Here is a 16015-nt window from a genome sequence, read left to right as displayed (position 1 = left end):
GGGGGGGGGGGGGTAAAAGTATTTTTGAGAAAACGGCCGTTAATTATTGTTTACGCTCCTTTCGCTGCGTCGCGAAAAACTAATTATTATTCCTTTTCGACCGCATTAATGTCTTTAATTAAATTTTATCATCCTCGAGTGATGATTGTGCTTTCCGACTAACGACCCTATCGGCCCTCGTAATCCGTTTGATCGTTACATTTAACTGTATTCTTACCTTCAGAAGCCAATTCGGGCGACGCTCCCATGGTGGACAATATCCAGACGACCAGGAGAATCCGGAGGTCGGCCTCCATGGCGACGGTCCTGCGAGACCGACCCGGTAATAATTTCACACTATTAAAATATTTACAAAAGAAAATATGTATTATATTATGTTGTTATACTCGCACGAGTACTTGGACGACGACGACGACGTTACCGGTAAAATATATATTTTTTTATTTTTGAAACCACGAATAAAACTATTCAAGGGCTCTCAACATACACTTGAGCTCGCACTCTCTAAGTTGCGGGATGAGACCACGGACAGTACGTTTTCACGGAGGCGGCCGGCAACAGTCCGGGGAAACGCATTGCGATTCGGCTGCGGCGTGTTCGGCAAGCGACGAGAGATCCGAGCGACGTGCGGCGACCGGACGAGCGGTTTACAGACTGACAATGCGTGTGCCGTTGCCATCACAATAGCCGTGACGCCCGAACACGCGGCGCAGAGTACCACCTACAGCTTACAGACTGCACGGCTACGGCCGAGATCATATTATTAACGCACCCTAACGAATAATTTTTTTCAATTTCAATTTAGCCCACGTCAGTTATTTTTACATGAGATATATTTTTTGACAAATAAGTCGTGTAGTCTGGATAAAAATTTCCCGCCAACAATTTGTCCAAATACCGCCAGTAAAAATTAAAGAATCAAAGTAAATTTTTCTTATTGTTTTATAGTTTTTTTTTTCTTTATATTGTGTTAAATTTAAAGACGAATACACTTTTGTATCAGTTTTGCCTATATAAGACGCCGTTTATTAAAACAATTATAAACATTGGGATGGTATGTATTATGGTTATGGTGATTTTTGGAAATCACTAACATTGTATGTTGGCCATTTTTTTACATCGTCTTCAAAGGAAATGTGATTGGTAAACAATATGAATGCAATAACCGTTATTTCACGAGTGCGGTGTACGTGTGTTGTAGTATCGATTTAATGTATAATGGTTGTATAATAAGATATAATAATATTATTACACGTCATATTGTATAATTTACAATAAGGTATAATATTAGATATTTCAATATCAAACCATCACTTGCAAACAACACTTGTGAATTTTTTTAAATAAACGTAATATTTTTAATTTACTATCTTATATTGTATGTAAATAAGTTAATTGATAATTATATATTGCAATAACTAACAAATAATATAACGAATAAAATTTGATTCGAAATTTTAAATCTTAATTTAATAAGATTAAAATGAGGAATTTATAATTAAAATTTATCAATAAATAGGACAAACAGGAGTGATCGCTATAATGTTATAAATAATAAAAATATATCACTCGTAGCTAATATTATTTCAAATTAAAAGTAATATTTAAAATGTTCAATTATACATACATCTACGTGATTTTGTAGTAATTTTTATGGCTTTAAATATTTTTAGTTTTAAATTAATATTTTAAATATATGTTTTAATTTAAAATATTAATTATTATTAGGGTTTGGAATTTTAGGTAATTATAAAATTTGTTTAGATGACCATCAAAATACCCAGCTGTTTGAAAATTTACCATAGGCATACAGAGTCATTCTCTTTTATCATGGACTACGTAATTAATAAAATAATAAAAATATTGAGAAATTTTATTTTATATTTTTTAGTTGTAGGTTTTCCTTAATTTAACTATCATGAATTTTATTTTTTTTGTTCATCACTTATTCATTATAGAAGTATCAACATATATTTTTCAAATCATAACATACATAATTAACTAGCTTATTCATTAAATAATGATCTAATCAAGAATATGACTTGTGTAATAACAACTTTTGAACCAGTATTTCAGAACAATTTAAGTAATAACTACAGAAAATATGCAACTATTTCTTTTATAATTTTTCAACCTTACTCTTACCGCATAGGTATAATTGTGTTAATAACTTCTAAAACATTGATAAATACTATTATAATTAATTATATTATTCATTAATATTATTTTTGAGAAACCTAATAATTTTGAAGAACTATGTACTCTGGTATCAAAACTTTAAATTGTTAATTAGACATGAGAATGTTACAAAAAATATAAGAATTATTAACATTCATTTAGGTAAAAATTGAGATAATTTTTATAGATATCTAAGTAGTTATTAATAAAAACAAATTTTTAACACTTCAAAACAATTTAATATTTTCAAAAATACAAAAAAAATGTATCCAAATAGCTAAATTGATTTAATTTTCATTACAAAATGTAATTCAAACATAATAAAAACAATTATTTAAGGAATGTTTAATACTGTTAATGTATTATATAATATTTATAGTCATTATAGTTACATAATATTGTCAATGATGATAAAGCAGTTTCTGCTGCTCAAAACTAGGGAGGCTAAGACTTTTTGATAACAAAATAAGAATAATAACAATGTAAAAATTTAGTACAATGTAAAATAGAAAAGATAATTTGAATATTTAATTACATTAATACAACTATATTCTAAATCGAAAATAATGAAACATTCTCAAGCCTAGACAATATATTAACATAATAAAGAAATAGAATAAAAAGGAATACAATATTTAATATATTTAATGTTTATTTTAATTACTATTGACTAATTATTTTGGCCGTGATTTATGCCTTCTTTGTGCTAGCTGACTTAAAACTACTGGTCCTAAATTAGGCGTTGGTGGCGATTGACTAACAGCTCGGTATGTAGCTTCCATAGCACCCTATGTAAATAATAAAAATATAACAAATTTATAACCTAACTCAATATGTAACATAAGGTTTCTAAGTTTGTAATATTTCACTTAATATTTTTAAACTGAAATTTTTAAAAATTGAACTAGTCCCGTGTTATTTACACAGGAAGAAAAAATTCCCGATGATATATGGATAAATAAAGCCATTTTATTTTCTGTGGTCTGTCTGGATATAGTTAACATATGATTTTTTAAATAATTTCTTTCATTCCATTTTTGTATAAGTATAGTTAATATACTAGACAATAATAATTAATTAAAATAGCATTTTTAAATTAATTAAATACTTTAATGAAATTTGACTTACTGTAACTTGTTAAATATATTTATCAAATCTATAAATCTAGATGAAACGATGCTAGACAAACATTTTATAAAATTATAACTTGTTTTAATTTTATTTTGAGTTAAATCTTATTTAAAAAATAATTTTACATATAAACTTTTTACTTAAATAAAATATTTAAAAAATTAATTTTTTTCATCACACAATTTTAGAACCTTTTGTATTATATAATAATGTTAAAAATATTTTTGTTTTACTTTTAGTTTTTGAGTAATATTTATTTCTTGATTTTCAATTGGTTAATTATTTTTCCAGTCTATTCCTTATTCTCTTATATGTGTATAAACTTTATTTTTTCTTAATGGCAATATACATATTTAACTATCTTAAACGTTGGAAAATATTCTAATTAAGAAAATTACTGGTCAATAACAACTTTTAAACTAGTAATTCAGGAGTTATGAATATATTTATACCTAGATGGGAGAAGTAGTACAACAGAAAAATACTTATTGATAAAAATAACATAACTCACATATCACCTCATGTTAATACGTTGAAAGTGTTAATAACTTTCAAAATACATAACCAAAAATTGTTATCAACTAGTAATTTCTTTAGCTAAATAATTTTTATTCAATTATATGAGATAGTTATTTATGTGTGTAACTATTTAAAAAAACTAAGTTGGTACCCTTATAAGAAATAACAAATAGGCCTAATCACCTATAAATCAAGAAATAATAATACCAAACAAAACCAAAAAGAAATACTCTTGAAATTATTATTTAAAGAGTAATTGATTAGTGAACAATCATCAATCATCATGTATAACTGCTCTTACTTTTATTTTATAAGACTCTTGTAATTGAATTTGATGAGTTGGCAATTTATCTCTGTTCATAATCCACGGACTTAATAATATTTGGCTAGCAGTTGGTCTTTGGCGAGGATCTATGTGTAGTAATTTTTTAACTAATTCCTATACATTAAAAGTAAAATAATATTAATTTTTTGTAGTTAGTAAAACAATAATAAAACTCTTAGGTTTTTAGCAAAAAAAAAGTTATTCCAGAGACTTGATCAAAAATAATTATGTTAAATATAAATCTTTAAAAGTAGTCTTCTTAGATACATATTGTGTAACTAAAAAAACTACTTTTTAATCCAAAATTTTATTAAAAATACAACTGGAATATTAAAATACGTGGTAACTTAGCGTTCAAGTACGTATATAGAAAAAAATTTTGGGGAAGCTAAAAAAATTTTTGTTTTAATTTATTCTATTTAATTTAAAATCAATACTATTTTTGCTGACTTTTTTACTCAAAGTTGTTCTAAAAGTAACATTTTATTAAAGAATTGGTGGTTGCATAAATTTTAGGGTAGAAAGCTCATGTTACTTAATACCTAAATATTTATAAAAAATTAAAAAAGTTTCATAGAATATATCTAAAATAATTTTTACACTTCTAAGGTATAGTCTTAATGAGTAAGTTACCTTAGCTTCTATAGAAATAACACTCCAATTTCCAGATTTTAAGTCTAAGCTGCTATTTCCTATACGATTCAAAATTTCTGAAGGTGTATCATCAGGACCACTAGCAAATGGTGTATACCTGTAAATTACATACAAAAAATATTGTAGGCTACATAAAATTCATAAACAATTTTTTTACTCACCCTGCTAACAAGGTATACAATAATACACCTAATGACCAGATATCACAAGCAGCGTCATACCCTTGTCTTTTTAAAACTTCAGGTGCAACAAAATTAGCAGTGTAACAAGGAGTCATTAAGAGGCCATTCTCTGCACGCAGTTGCTTTGCAAATCCAAAATCACATATTCGTAAAGCATCTGGTAATGCAATATCTTTAGCGTATAAAATATTAGAAGGCTTAAGATCTCTATGTACAACCTGAAATAATAAAAATTAAATTATTTACTTAGTAATGTATGTATAGTAAAAAAAAAGGACAAGTATTATTTTTTTTTTAGTACACAATATTTGATACTAATAAAATAAATAAAAACTACAGTTTCACCTGAGAATTTTTAAAGGTATTAAAATACAACATTTTAGCTTCAATGCGAAGAAGGTATTAATTTTACCATAATGTATTTTTTTATTTTTTGTGTCTGTCACTACTTTTTTTAGACTGATTTTTCTCAACAATATGTGAAAAGATCACAAATCGTATCTAGTTGAAGACATTACCCTCAAAAATTAAAATTTTTTTCCCTCATTCTCAGTAAATGGTGGAAATCCTTTAAAAAATTACGATTTTTAAAATCGATAAATTTCAACATTTTTAAAAAAAATTTTCTAAAAATTGCGTAACTATTGAAAAATGAACGAATCAAAATATTTTTTGTTTTTATAGATGCATGATATCTTTACCTATCATTTGATATATTTTTAAAAATCTGACCTTTTACCCACCTACAAGAGGGGACTTAAAATAGCGACTTTTTTTAAAACTCAACTTTTTCAACTTAACTTAAAAATGATCAAGAAATTCTGCGTCCTTTAAACATATGTCAAATTAAAACTTATGTTACAAACTATAAATTAAAAAAAAAAATTTGTCCCAACGACTTATCTTCTATGTGCAAATGGCAGTCGAAGTAGAACAAAAAATATGAATTAATTTTGCTTTAGGGATAATCCACAAATTTCTTAAAATTAAACACTATCTACAGATTTGCATTAAGCGTTTATTATGATAGTGATTATAATCATTGTCAGATATTATCTATACTTTTCCCATTATACTACATCCATACTGTGTCACGACTCCACTGTACTACAGTTTTTTTTTTAAAGTAATTTATTTATAATATTAAAAAAATGTAGTACAGTAAGAACTCTCCATAATGGGAATCTAATATAGTAGATTTCAATACTTATTTAAATTTAATAGTATTATATAGCTTTATCATAAAAGAATTGTGCAAATGAATGACTTAAAAAAAAAAATAAAAACATCTTACAAATTTTGGCTTATTCAAAAAAAATCAACAGAATATTTTTTTTTTTATTTCATTTATTGATTTTTTATGACATCGATATTAGCAGGTACACAGCATTGTTATTATCAATGATAGTAAGGTACATTGTTGTGAGTTTATAAATACACTAACTGACAATACAAAAAGTATATCTATTGATAGTCATAATTGATAATAAACAATCCGTGACTGTGATAGCAATATCATAAAAAACCAATTAGCTACCTGTATTTGTAATCCCTTGTGTATTATACCTATATATTAACTCAAAAATTTGAAACTTTAAATGTTTATATCTAATAAACAAATTAAGTTTTATTAAAAATTCAAATGCCATTTATTATTGAATTAAAAACTCAAACATTTTATTAAATTAAAAATATGTGTTACCATTTAAAAAAAAAAAGTTGACACCCCTACCAGGCATAAGGGATAAACTTTAAAAAGTATTACATAGTTAATAATTCAAGAATAATGTGTAACTAAAGATAATAATAAAAAAAAATGATTTAATTATTATTATTCTGTAAGTAATTGAGTGGGTTATACTAAAAAAATCACCCTGTATATATACATATATAAAGTATCAGTATTTTCGGAACACTTTCCAAAGTTAAGTTGAAAAAGTTTTACTTTCTATATGCATTTTTTAGATTTTAACCTCCTCTCCCCCGTATATAGGGAAATAGTCCAATATTAAAAAAAAAGTATGTCGAATGAAAGATGTATATAAATACTACTTCTCATGAAAAAGTTGTATTGATACGTATATCTTTCAAGTTATAGCAATTTTTGTTAAAAATGTATAATATAAAATCGAGAATTTTAACACAAGAATAGCGTAAGTTAGCTATTTTCACCATGAAGACAAAATAAAATCCGAAATTTTTTTTTCCATAATAAAGTATATTACATTAGCTTTAATTTAAAATATATATATAAAAGTGTCAGACTTTTCGGAACACATTAAAAAGTTAAGTTGAAAAAGTTTTTGTGAAAAAGTTGTCATTTTAAATCCCCCCTGTGTGCAGGTAAAGGGTCACATATAAAAAAAAAATATACTAAATGATATGTAAATACATCATACATCTTTTAAAAAAAATTATATTAATTTGGTTATTTTTAAAAAAGTTAAGACAGTTTTAAGTAAAAAAAATTTTAAAAATGTCAAAAATTAGCGATTTTTAAATTTGGAAATTTTTTAGAATTTTCCCCATTTACGGGGAACGAGGGAAGTTTTTTCAAATTTTGAGGGTCTTTGACTAGATACGATTTGTGATCTATTGACGTAAAGTTGAAAGAAATTGGTTTGGTGAGAGCTGAGAAAAAGTGGTAACAGACACAAAAAAAAAATAACACATCATAGTAAAACTAATACTTTCTCAGCTTCGCATTGAAGTTAAAATTTGGCAAATTTCAAAAGAAATTTGAAATGAGAAATATCATCAGACATTTTTCTTTTTTTAATCTTATGGTGGATTTTATACGCTTTAAATTGATAAAATTTGTGAATTCAGGTTATTATTAAAGTTGTCAAAAACTTAAAAATCGCAATACCTGTTGGAAATTACATGACTTCTAGACTAATAACTCAGAAACATTAAGTTATACAATATTTTTTCTTTTATTATCTTAAGGTACACTGTAGTATCTTTAATTTGACATAGTTTTTTTTTTTTTTTGAAAGAAAATATTTTGACATTATATATAAAATTGTATGATCATCAAGATAAATGTCTAAAACATTTTCAGTAAAAAATTCATAATTATCTTTCTAGTTTTCAAATGTTATTTTAATATTTAACTAAAAATATTAATACAGAATGTACAATAACATTTTATTTTAATCCCTTTAAGATTTGAGGGGAATTTTTTCAAATTATGGCACTGATAACTTTAACTAGAAACAATTTGTAATCTTTTAATATATTGTTGAATGTAAACGAACCTGTAGGAACCAAGTATTCATATGGTCAAAAAAAAAACATAGTAAAATTAATAACTTTTCAGCCACTCATCAAAGCTAATTTTAATTGGATACTCGGGAGAAATGAAGCACTTGGTATATTTTAAAGATAATAAATCAATAATGAAAAATAATGTTATTTAATATCTAGTAGACAATATTAAGTTACAGCAGTATTGAATATTTATACACATATATTGTTATGATTATGGTAACGCAATGACAACGAAGTTTTAGTAAAATAAAGTTAGAATAAATTTATTTTATTATTTTAATTAATATTATATTATTATAATAAAAATGATTAATTAATAGTAATATAATAAAATCAAACAGAAATAACTACAGATCTCTTTGTAAATAACATATATTACACACTTAGATACACAAATAAAATTATGATCGATGATAATGTTAATCAATATCAAAAAAATGTAACACTAATTTTTTTATCCTATCAGAATTCATTATGATAAATTAAACTGTTGCTGCATTGTTTTAAAATTGTGTAATATATTTATAATTTTTTTGTTCCATACTAAAAATATCATTCAAAAAGCTACAGTTTATCAAAACAACTATTTTATTATTTTTTTTTTTTTTTACGTGTATGTTTCATAACTACCTAAGCTTTCTCTATATTGAGAACAATTTAATAATAATCAAAATAACATTTTCAATCCCTCCTAACTTAAAGTAAAAAAAAGTTTAATTATAAATTATCCAGTTTTAATAATCTCAAATAAATTTTATTGACAATTTATTGATGAAAAACTAAAACTATTTAATTTTAATCTAACAATTTTTTTTTATTTCTCTGCAAAATTAAAATTAAAAATCTCAAGCAATAAACAACAATTATTAAATTAAAAATACCTAAAATATAAATAACTTACTCCATTTTTATGAAGGTAACATATTGTTGATGTAATTACTTGCATTATAGCACTAGCTTCTCTTTCAGAAAAATATTTAAGTTTATGAAGCCTATCAAGTAACTCACCACCTCTCATGTACTCCATAACTAAGTAAACAGCCTTTTCATCTTCATATACCTTATATAAATTGTAAACAAAAATTAATTTCTACATAATAGGAATACAATAAATTAATAAAATAATATTTTAAAATTCTTTTTAAAAAAATATATTAAAAATTCAAGACCTATCCATTCCTAGAACTAAATAAATATCTTGAAGAGCTATAGTGGCATTAAAACTATATGAACGATGCAGGGGGATAAAAATTAGACTTATTATTTCTAGAAAAATACTTACATCTCTTAAAGTAACTATATTATTGTGATGCCCATATCGTAAAAGAATTTCTACTTCTTCTTGACAGTCTTTTTTAGATTTATCTATTATCTGTGATTAAATTAAAATGATAATTATATATATATTAGTTTTAAAAAGACTTAATACAGAATATAAAAAGTTTTCAGATTACTTTCACTGCATACTCTATACGACTGGTTTTATGAACACAAAGTCTGCATGAAGAATAACTACCTCGACCTATTTCTTGTTTTAGCTCATACTCATCAGCTGCATTTCTTTTATTATATGGTAACTATATAAAATACATTAAAACTAATATATAAATATTCCTACTACATTTAAAAATTGTCTAATGTTCAAATTATCTACATTTATTTATTTAAATTATAACATTAGAATTCATTAATAAATAATTGTTATACCTTTGAATATGGTTCAGTCACTTTAACAGGTACATTTGACACTTGTTGATTACCATTGTTCTCTTCATCTCCAATTAAACAAGGTGCAACAAAACTAAAACCTCTAAACAACTCATGTGCATTAGCACTTGGAGGAACACAAGGAGAATCTAAAATTAAACAAAAACTAGATTATAGATTACAATTAATTTTCTGTATATTTTTTCTTATTATATTGGAATTGTGGTATTCATTTTACTTATAAAATATATTGTTAAACACAAAATATTATAAAGCTATAGGAAAATAAAAAGTCTATTTTCTATAAAATACTGTACAAACAGTTATTAATGGTTACAACAAATTTGAGCCTTTAAGATATAAAAATTAACAAATTATACATTTTTATACCAAAATTCATCTATAAAGCAGAGCATTTAATGGGTTTAAATATTGATTTAAACTCATGATATGTTTAAATTATAAGTCTGTTCATAAGAAATGTATTAATTTATAATAATATACAAACCAAGATTAAAATGTTCATTTGAATTTTTAAGTTTCATAAAAAGTATTTTGTGACTACTAAAAATCAAAAGGGCCAAAAAATTATGAATTTTAAAGAAAATACTCAAAAATTCAATTTTTTTCTTATATATGTGAAAAATTGAAAATTTTAGAAAAAATTTTAGATAATAAAACATCTAATAAGTATTTATAAATTATTGAATATTTAAAAAAAATTAACAATGTTTTAAGTATACTTTAGGGTAGTCTTAATTCAAATGGATGAAAAGGTGTTAAAGAAATTCAAAATGCATACATGTTCAAATTTATTTAAGGCTAAGAAAAATTAATTCTCTAATAATTTTGCAATTATTTACAAACTTCTACCATTGTCAAAAAAAATTGTAGAATGTAGTTGTTACTGTATTTTAATCTAAGAGGTTTCTTTTCCAATTGTTCTGAGTTTTTTTTTAAAGTTAATTATAATACATAATTTATTATTTTTATGTGATATCTACTGCAATCCATTTCTTTTTTAACACTTTATAATCGAATAAGTCTTGTAGTATTTTATGAACTTATAGAATTATTAAGGTTATATAAATTTGCCAACGACTACTATTTAATTAATAAAGAAAGATGGAATGTATTTTACTATAAATATTGAAACACTAAGACACATTATTTTTACTAATATCACAAAATTACACTCAGTATACTAACGACTGAACAGCTTATTGATTACTTGATACTTGATAATTATTATTGGTTGTTACTCTTATTAATTCCTAGGATTAACTAGTTTGTGCCCATACACTATTAGAAAATATTCCAGAACATTCATGCAATTTAGATTGAACCTTAAAATACAAATTTTAAAATTCCATTTACATGCATCAAAAAATTGTTCTACTAAATGTAAAAATAAACTGTGCAAAATTTGGTCCCGATAGGTTGATGTTAACATGTACCGCAATAGGGTTGAAAATTCAATTAAAAGGGTAGTTTTTCAGATATTGTGCTTTATCTCAAAATGTATGATTTTTACGTACAACTTTATAAGAAAGAAATTATACATGTAATTATTTTACATAAAAGAGGCCATTATCATAAAACTCATAAATCAAATATTTACCCCCTAAAAATCAAAAGTTCCATTAATATTATGTTTACTAGTAAAATTCATATATTTCAGTTATTTAAATATATATACAATGAACATTTAAGTTATAAAAAAAATTTTCAAGTTAAAGTTGTTTGAAATTTAATTTTCTATAAGTTTTGTAGAAAAAAAAATTGTTATGTGTTTTTTGGCAACGTAATAAAGAAAACTTATAAATAATAATCATTTTTCTATGATAAAGAAAAAAATTTTTGTTATTTTTTAAGAAATATAATATATACCTTTTGGAGTTTTAGAAGTAAATTCACTATCAAAATAGAAAGCATCATCTGCTCTACTGACTGCAGGTTTAAACGGTGGATGAATTTCTTTGAGATAAAGTTTGTCCCAATCAATTGATGCAAAGAATGAGTGGTCTTTTAGCTCTTGTATACCCGCTGTAACAAATAAATATTGATTAACTATCTATTTAACAATAAATACACAAGAAAATTTTATTGAATACAAAGTATATCACTCAATATGAAAGTGGAATTTAATCTTACCTGCACCCAAGCGATTACTAGGATTTCTTTTAAAAAGAACACGTAACAAGCTTTGAGCTTCATTTGAAAGAAATTGTGGCATGCCAAGTTTAGCTCTTAATATTTGAGCCATAGTTTCTTTACGATTTGCTCCTTGAAATGGTAATGAGCCAGTTAACATTTCATACTATTTAATAACAATTTCCAATGATCATTTAAGCATAATACAATAAAACTTTCTTTATAACTACCATCAAAACTCCAAAAGACCACCAATCAGCAACAAAAGAATGCCCTTTACGGTTAACAACTTCAGGTGCCATATACTCAACTGTACCACAAAACGAATAAGCTTTTTGATCATCTAAAGGTAGTTTACTTAAGCCAAAATCAGTTAAAGATATATGTCCATCAGCATCCAATAAAATACTACAAAAATAAATAAAATTTAAAACATACAAATAAGTGTTCTCTTTAGTAAATATAGTAAGAACAAGAGTAAAACTAAAAAATTATTTGTTATCATCATTATTTGTTTCCTTTAGCTCCAATCCCAACTATTTTGGGGTCGATTATAACAATTTGACAGTTTTTGATATTGGCTGATAATCTGATGCAATCTCATTATTGCTGAGCCAGCATGGAGGTGAAATGTGTGTGAATTTTAATGTTCCTGTATAGTCACTCATATAGATACCAACATCAAACAACGCAGCTAAACATCAGTGCTAAAATGACAACTGATTGTTCCACAGCACCACACCATGTCTCAGAGAAAATTATTTTCGAAATATAGAATTTTATTATCATAAAAAACTTATACATTACTATTCCACATTATTCTCAACTAATGAAAGGGAAAAAATATTCTATATATAAGATGCTGTCATTTATTTTTAGATTATCCTTAAACATTTTTTATAGATAATAATTTTTAATTTTTTTAATGTATTATAACTCAAATAATAATGGTATAATAAAATTAACATTAATTTATTGAAAGCTTCAAAATTTGTAGTAAAAAAATTAAAATATTATATATATAGTAATTTTTTTACATAAATACTATAGGAATTGAGGAATAAATGTAAATTACAATAATTTCATTAACACTAAGTGAGCTTGAGAGTCACTCAAAATGTTTAAAGTGTGTTAAGAAAATGTTTATAAAGAAAGAAAGAAAAGAGTTTATATTAACAATAATAACTGAGCTATAAAAAATTTATATAAATTGAAAATAAGATACCATTTCAACTAAATAAAAAAAAATTTAACTAGATATAAATTAAATAAAATTAATAATATTTTTAATATAATTTTAATTCAATTTAATTAATTAGTCACAAGTGATATAAATTTTTATAATTGTATTACTTTTCAGGTTTTAAATCTCTATAAATAATGCCAAGACTATGAATGTGATCAAGAGCTAATGCCAATTCAGCTAAATAAAACTTAACGTCTTCTTCAGTAAACATTACCTGAAAATTAATTTTAAAATATGATCTCAATACTTAGTTTAATTTGTAAAAATTAAAAAAAAACTATTTATAACTTCTGTTTGATAAAAAATGTAAATAAATCAATAGTAATTTATTTAATACTAAATTGAATACTTCTTTAGAAAGTCTAGTAAAAAGATCTCCTCCACGTAAGAAGTCTAGTATAAGATATAGTTTTCCTTCCGTTTGAAATGCGTAATGTAAACGTACAATGAAAGGATGACGCACATCAACTAAAATGTTGCGTTCCATTTTTGTCCTTATTCTGTCTCTCACTAAAATTTAAATTTTAATAAAAATAATAGTAATTTATTAACAAACAAAAATAACCCTAACAATAATGCAAATTATACAATTAATTGTTAATAAAAAAGATACCTTTAAGCGTAGCTTTTTTTAGAACTTTCATTGCATAAAGTGTTCCATTATCAGGGCCAGCAATTTTTCTTACTAAGAATACCTATAATTATTAATTATTAATAAATATTTATTACTATATGCATTTAATTTAAAAATTATTTGTATGTTAATACTTTGCCAAATGATCCCTGCCCAAGAACCTTAAGCAATTCAAATTGTGACCGATCAGCTCTTTCATGACCTTCTTTTATAAGTTCTTTAAGTTCAATTTCATGGCCATTATTATCATCCGAGTCAATAGTGTTTTCTTCATTATGATCATCATAGGTATCATCTACTATTTCATAATTCTTATCCACTTTAGATAAATTCATGTACAATCCAGTCGAGTTTGGTTGCCCAAATGGTATGGGTTTTGATTTGGATGTACCAACAACCATGTTGTTTGCGTTATTCAAATTCTAAGAATGTTTCATTACAATAAATATAAATAATAAATGAACAATTTTTATATAAAAGATTTCGAAAAATTATTTAATTTTTGATAAATAAAACTATTCATCAAGGATATTGTTATCCAACAACCCAAAAAAAATATGTTTTTTCAAACATTAAACTCAATTATCTTGGATTCAATATTTTTTTGCTTTTATTTCTTCTGCTTTTGGAGCTTTTTTATATAAAATCAAAATTAATATAATCTAGAAGATATGTACTTGAGTTAAATTAAAATCTTTAAATTAAATTACAGTTTCATTTGTTGTAATTATGCTATAAAGAAACTAAGATAATTGGTATTCTATTATGTATTTATAATATGTATTATTTAAGAGATTCAATTATTGTAGCTATATAATTTAAAAATAATTTCTTAAATTTACTTATTAATAAATGAAAATTTTTTGAAAGAGTTAAAGCTTTTATAGATTGTTTTATTATTTAGAATATTAACAAATATATCCACATCTTCAATTTTATGCTGACGTTTTGAATTTGTTACAGTTTTAAAAATGAACTTTGCAACAAATTCGAAACAGGACAAAACTGAACATATAGATATATCTGTAATTAATCTAGATGACATTTTTTTATCTTAAAGTTAACTTTAAAAACAGAATATGAGTAAAGATGCACAAACCTCTGGTTCCGGTTGTATCGATACTCGTTTCCAAGGATCGACTGATTCTCCAAGTCCAGCAAGTGGCATTACTTAACAATAAAATAATAATATAACGAAATATAAGAGTAAGAAAATGTAACAGTTGATGAAGGAAAATAATATTATACACTTTAGAATGAAGAATAATAACTTATATAAAAATAAATAATGATAAAACAAATCATATTAATGTTCTGTTATGATAAAACAACCAACAAAAAATGATCTTTATAAATTAACATACTACTTTTTATATTTTAACATGTAAAACAATAAAATATTTGACTGGATTATTACAATCAATAACAGTATACCTAATATGATAAATATTACGGACCAAACATATTTTGGTTAATCAAAATTACTAATATTATTATGCGTATAGCACATTAATCATATAACGTTGGGAGTATAATCCTCAATTCCAACCAAATCACAAACGCGGATACTGAGATAACTACGTTATCAAACTTCACAGGTGTTACGTAAGCTTTACAGTGTAGCAAAGTCAATAAATCATTAAATCTTACGTTATAAATACCATATTTCACAATAAAATATACATTAATACATACAAAAGTACAAAAAATTCAGTGTTTAATAAAACGTGAAGTTACCTTTAATAAATAATCTGACAATAAAATCCCAGGAAAACATCAGTTTTAAAAATATTATGATTTACTTTGAAGGAACGAATTTAACGTAGTAAAATGTAATATTATATATTACTTTTTCTAACAATTAAGAAAATTTAAGAGCTTTAAAGGAGCTAAAAATGAAAAACTTCTCAATGTTCATAAAAACTGTAGACTTTGTGAAGATCATATTTAGAGACCGAAATTGTATGTATTTATAAATTCAACACGCCATTAGCCACTACAAATTTTTATTA

At 24.5% G+C, this 16015-nt stretch overlaps 2 protein-coding genes across 3 annotated transcripts in view; both read right to left on the bottom strand.

Annotated features, from left to right (window-relative positions):
* LOC126897039 (nephrin) overlaps nucleotides 1-680 on the bottom strand; it is a 163421-nt gene extending 162741 nt beyond the window's left edge. The window contains exon 1 of the mRNA XM_050670395.1: nucleotides 218-680. Within this exon, the coding sequence (XP_050526352.1) occupies nucleotides 218-296 (79 nt within the window). The 5' untranslated portion in view covers nucleotides 297-680. The remainder of the gene's footprint in view (nucleotides 1-217) is intronic.
* A 1714-nt stretch (nucleotides 681-2394) lies between these two features.
* LOC126897040 (ribosomal protein S6 kinase 2 beta-like) lies at nucleotides 2395-15549 on the bottom strand. Of its 2 annotated transcripts, none has more exons than XM_050670397.1 (17): nucleotides 15438-15549; nucleotides 15103-15173; nucleotides 14138-14425; nucleotides 13983-14064; nucleotides 13719-13879; nucleotides 13477-13583; nucleotides 12354-12531; nucleotides 12124-12289; nucleotides 11860-12015; nucleotides 9970-10118; nucleotides 9717-9839; nucleotides 9545-9634; nucleotides 9164-9322; nucleotides 4969-5207; nucleotides 4787-4904; nucleotides 4130-4267; nucleotides 2395-2966 (listed from the first exon to the last, which is right to left on the bottom strand). In XM_050670397.1, exons 2-17 carry the CDS (start codon nucleotides 15169-15171, stop codon nucleotides 2853-2855), a joined length of 2337 nt encoding a protein of 778 aa, XP_050526354.1. In that variant the 5' UTR covers nucleotides 15172-15173; nucleotides 15438-15549; the 3' UTR covers nucleotides 2395-2852. The 2 variants fall into 2 exon arrangements, with proteins under 2 accessions (XP_050526354.1, XP_050526355.1); XM_050670398.1 differs by lacking the exon at nucleotides 15438-15549 and adding an exon at nucleotides 3307-3357 and having other exon boundaries at nucleotides 2875-2966; nucleotides 15103-15393.
* Between the last annotated feature and the right edge of the window lie 466 nt (nucleotides 15550-16015).

This window comes from Daktulosphaira vitifoliae, unplaced genomic scaffold, assembly GCF_025091365.1.
Source record: "Daktulosphaira vitifoliae isolate Bord-2020 unplaced genomic scaffold, ASM2509136v1 Scaffold_1, whole genome shotgun sequence".
Taxonomy (NCBI): Eukaryota; Metazoa; Arthropoda; class Insecta; order Hemiptera; family Phylloxeridae; genus Daktulosphaira; species Daktulosphaira vitifoliae.
The sequence above is the reverse complement of the archived record's forward strand: the minus strand, read 5'-3'. Positions and strand labels throughout refer to the sequence as shown.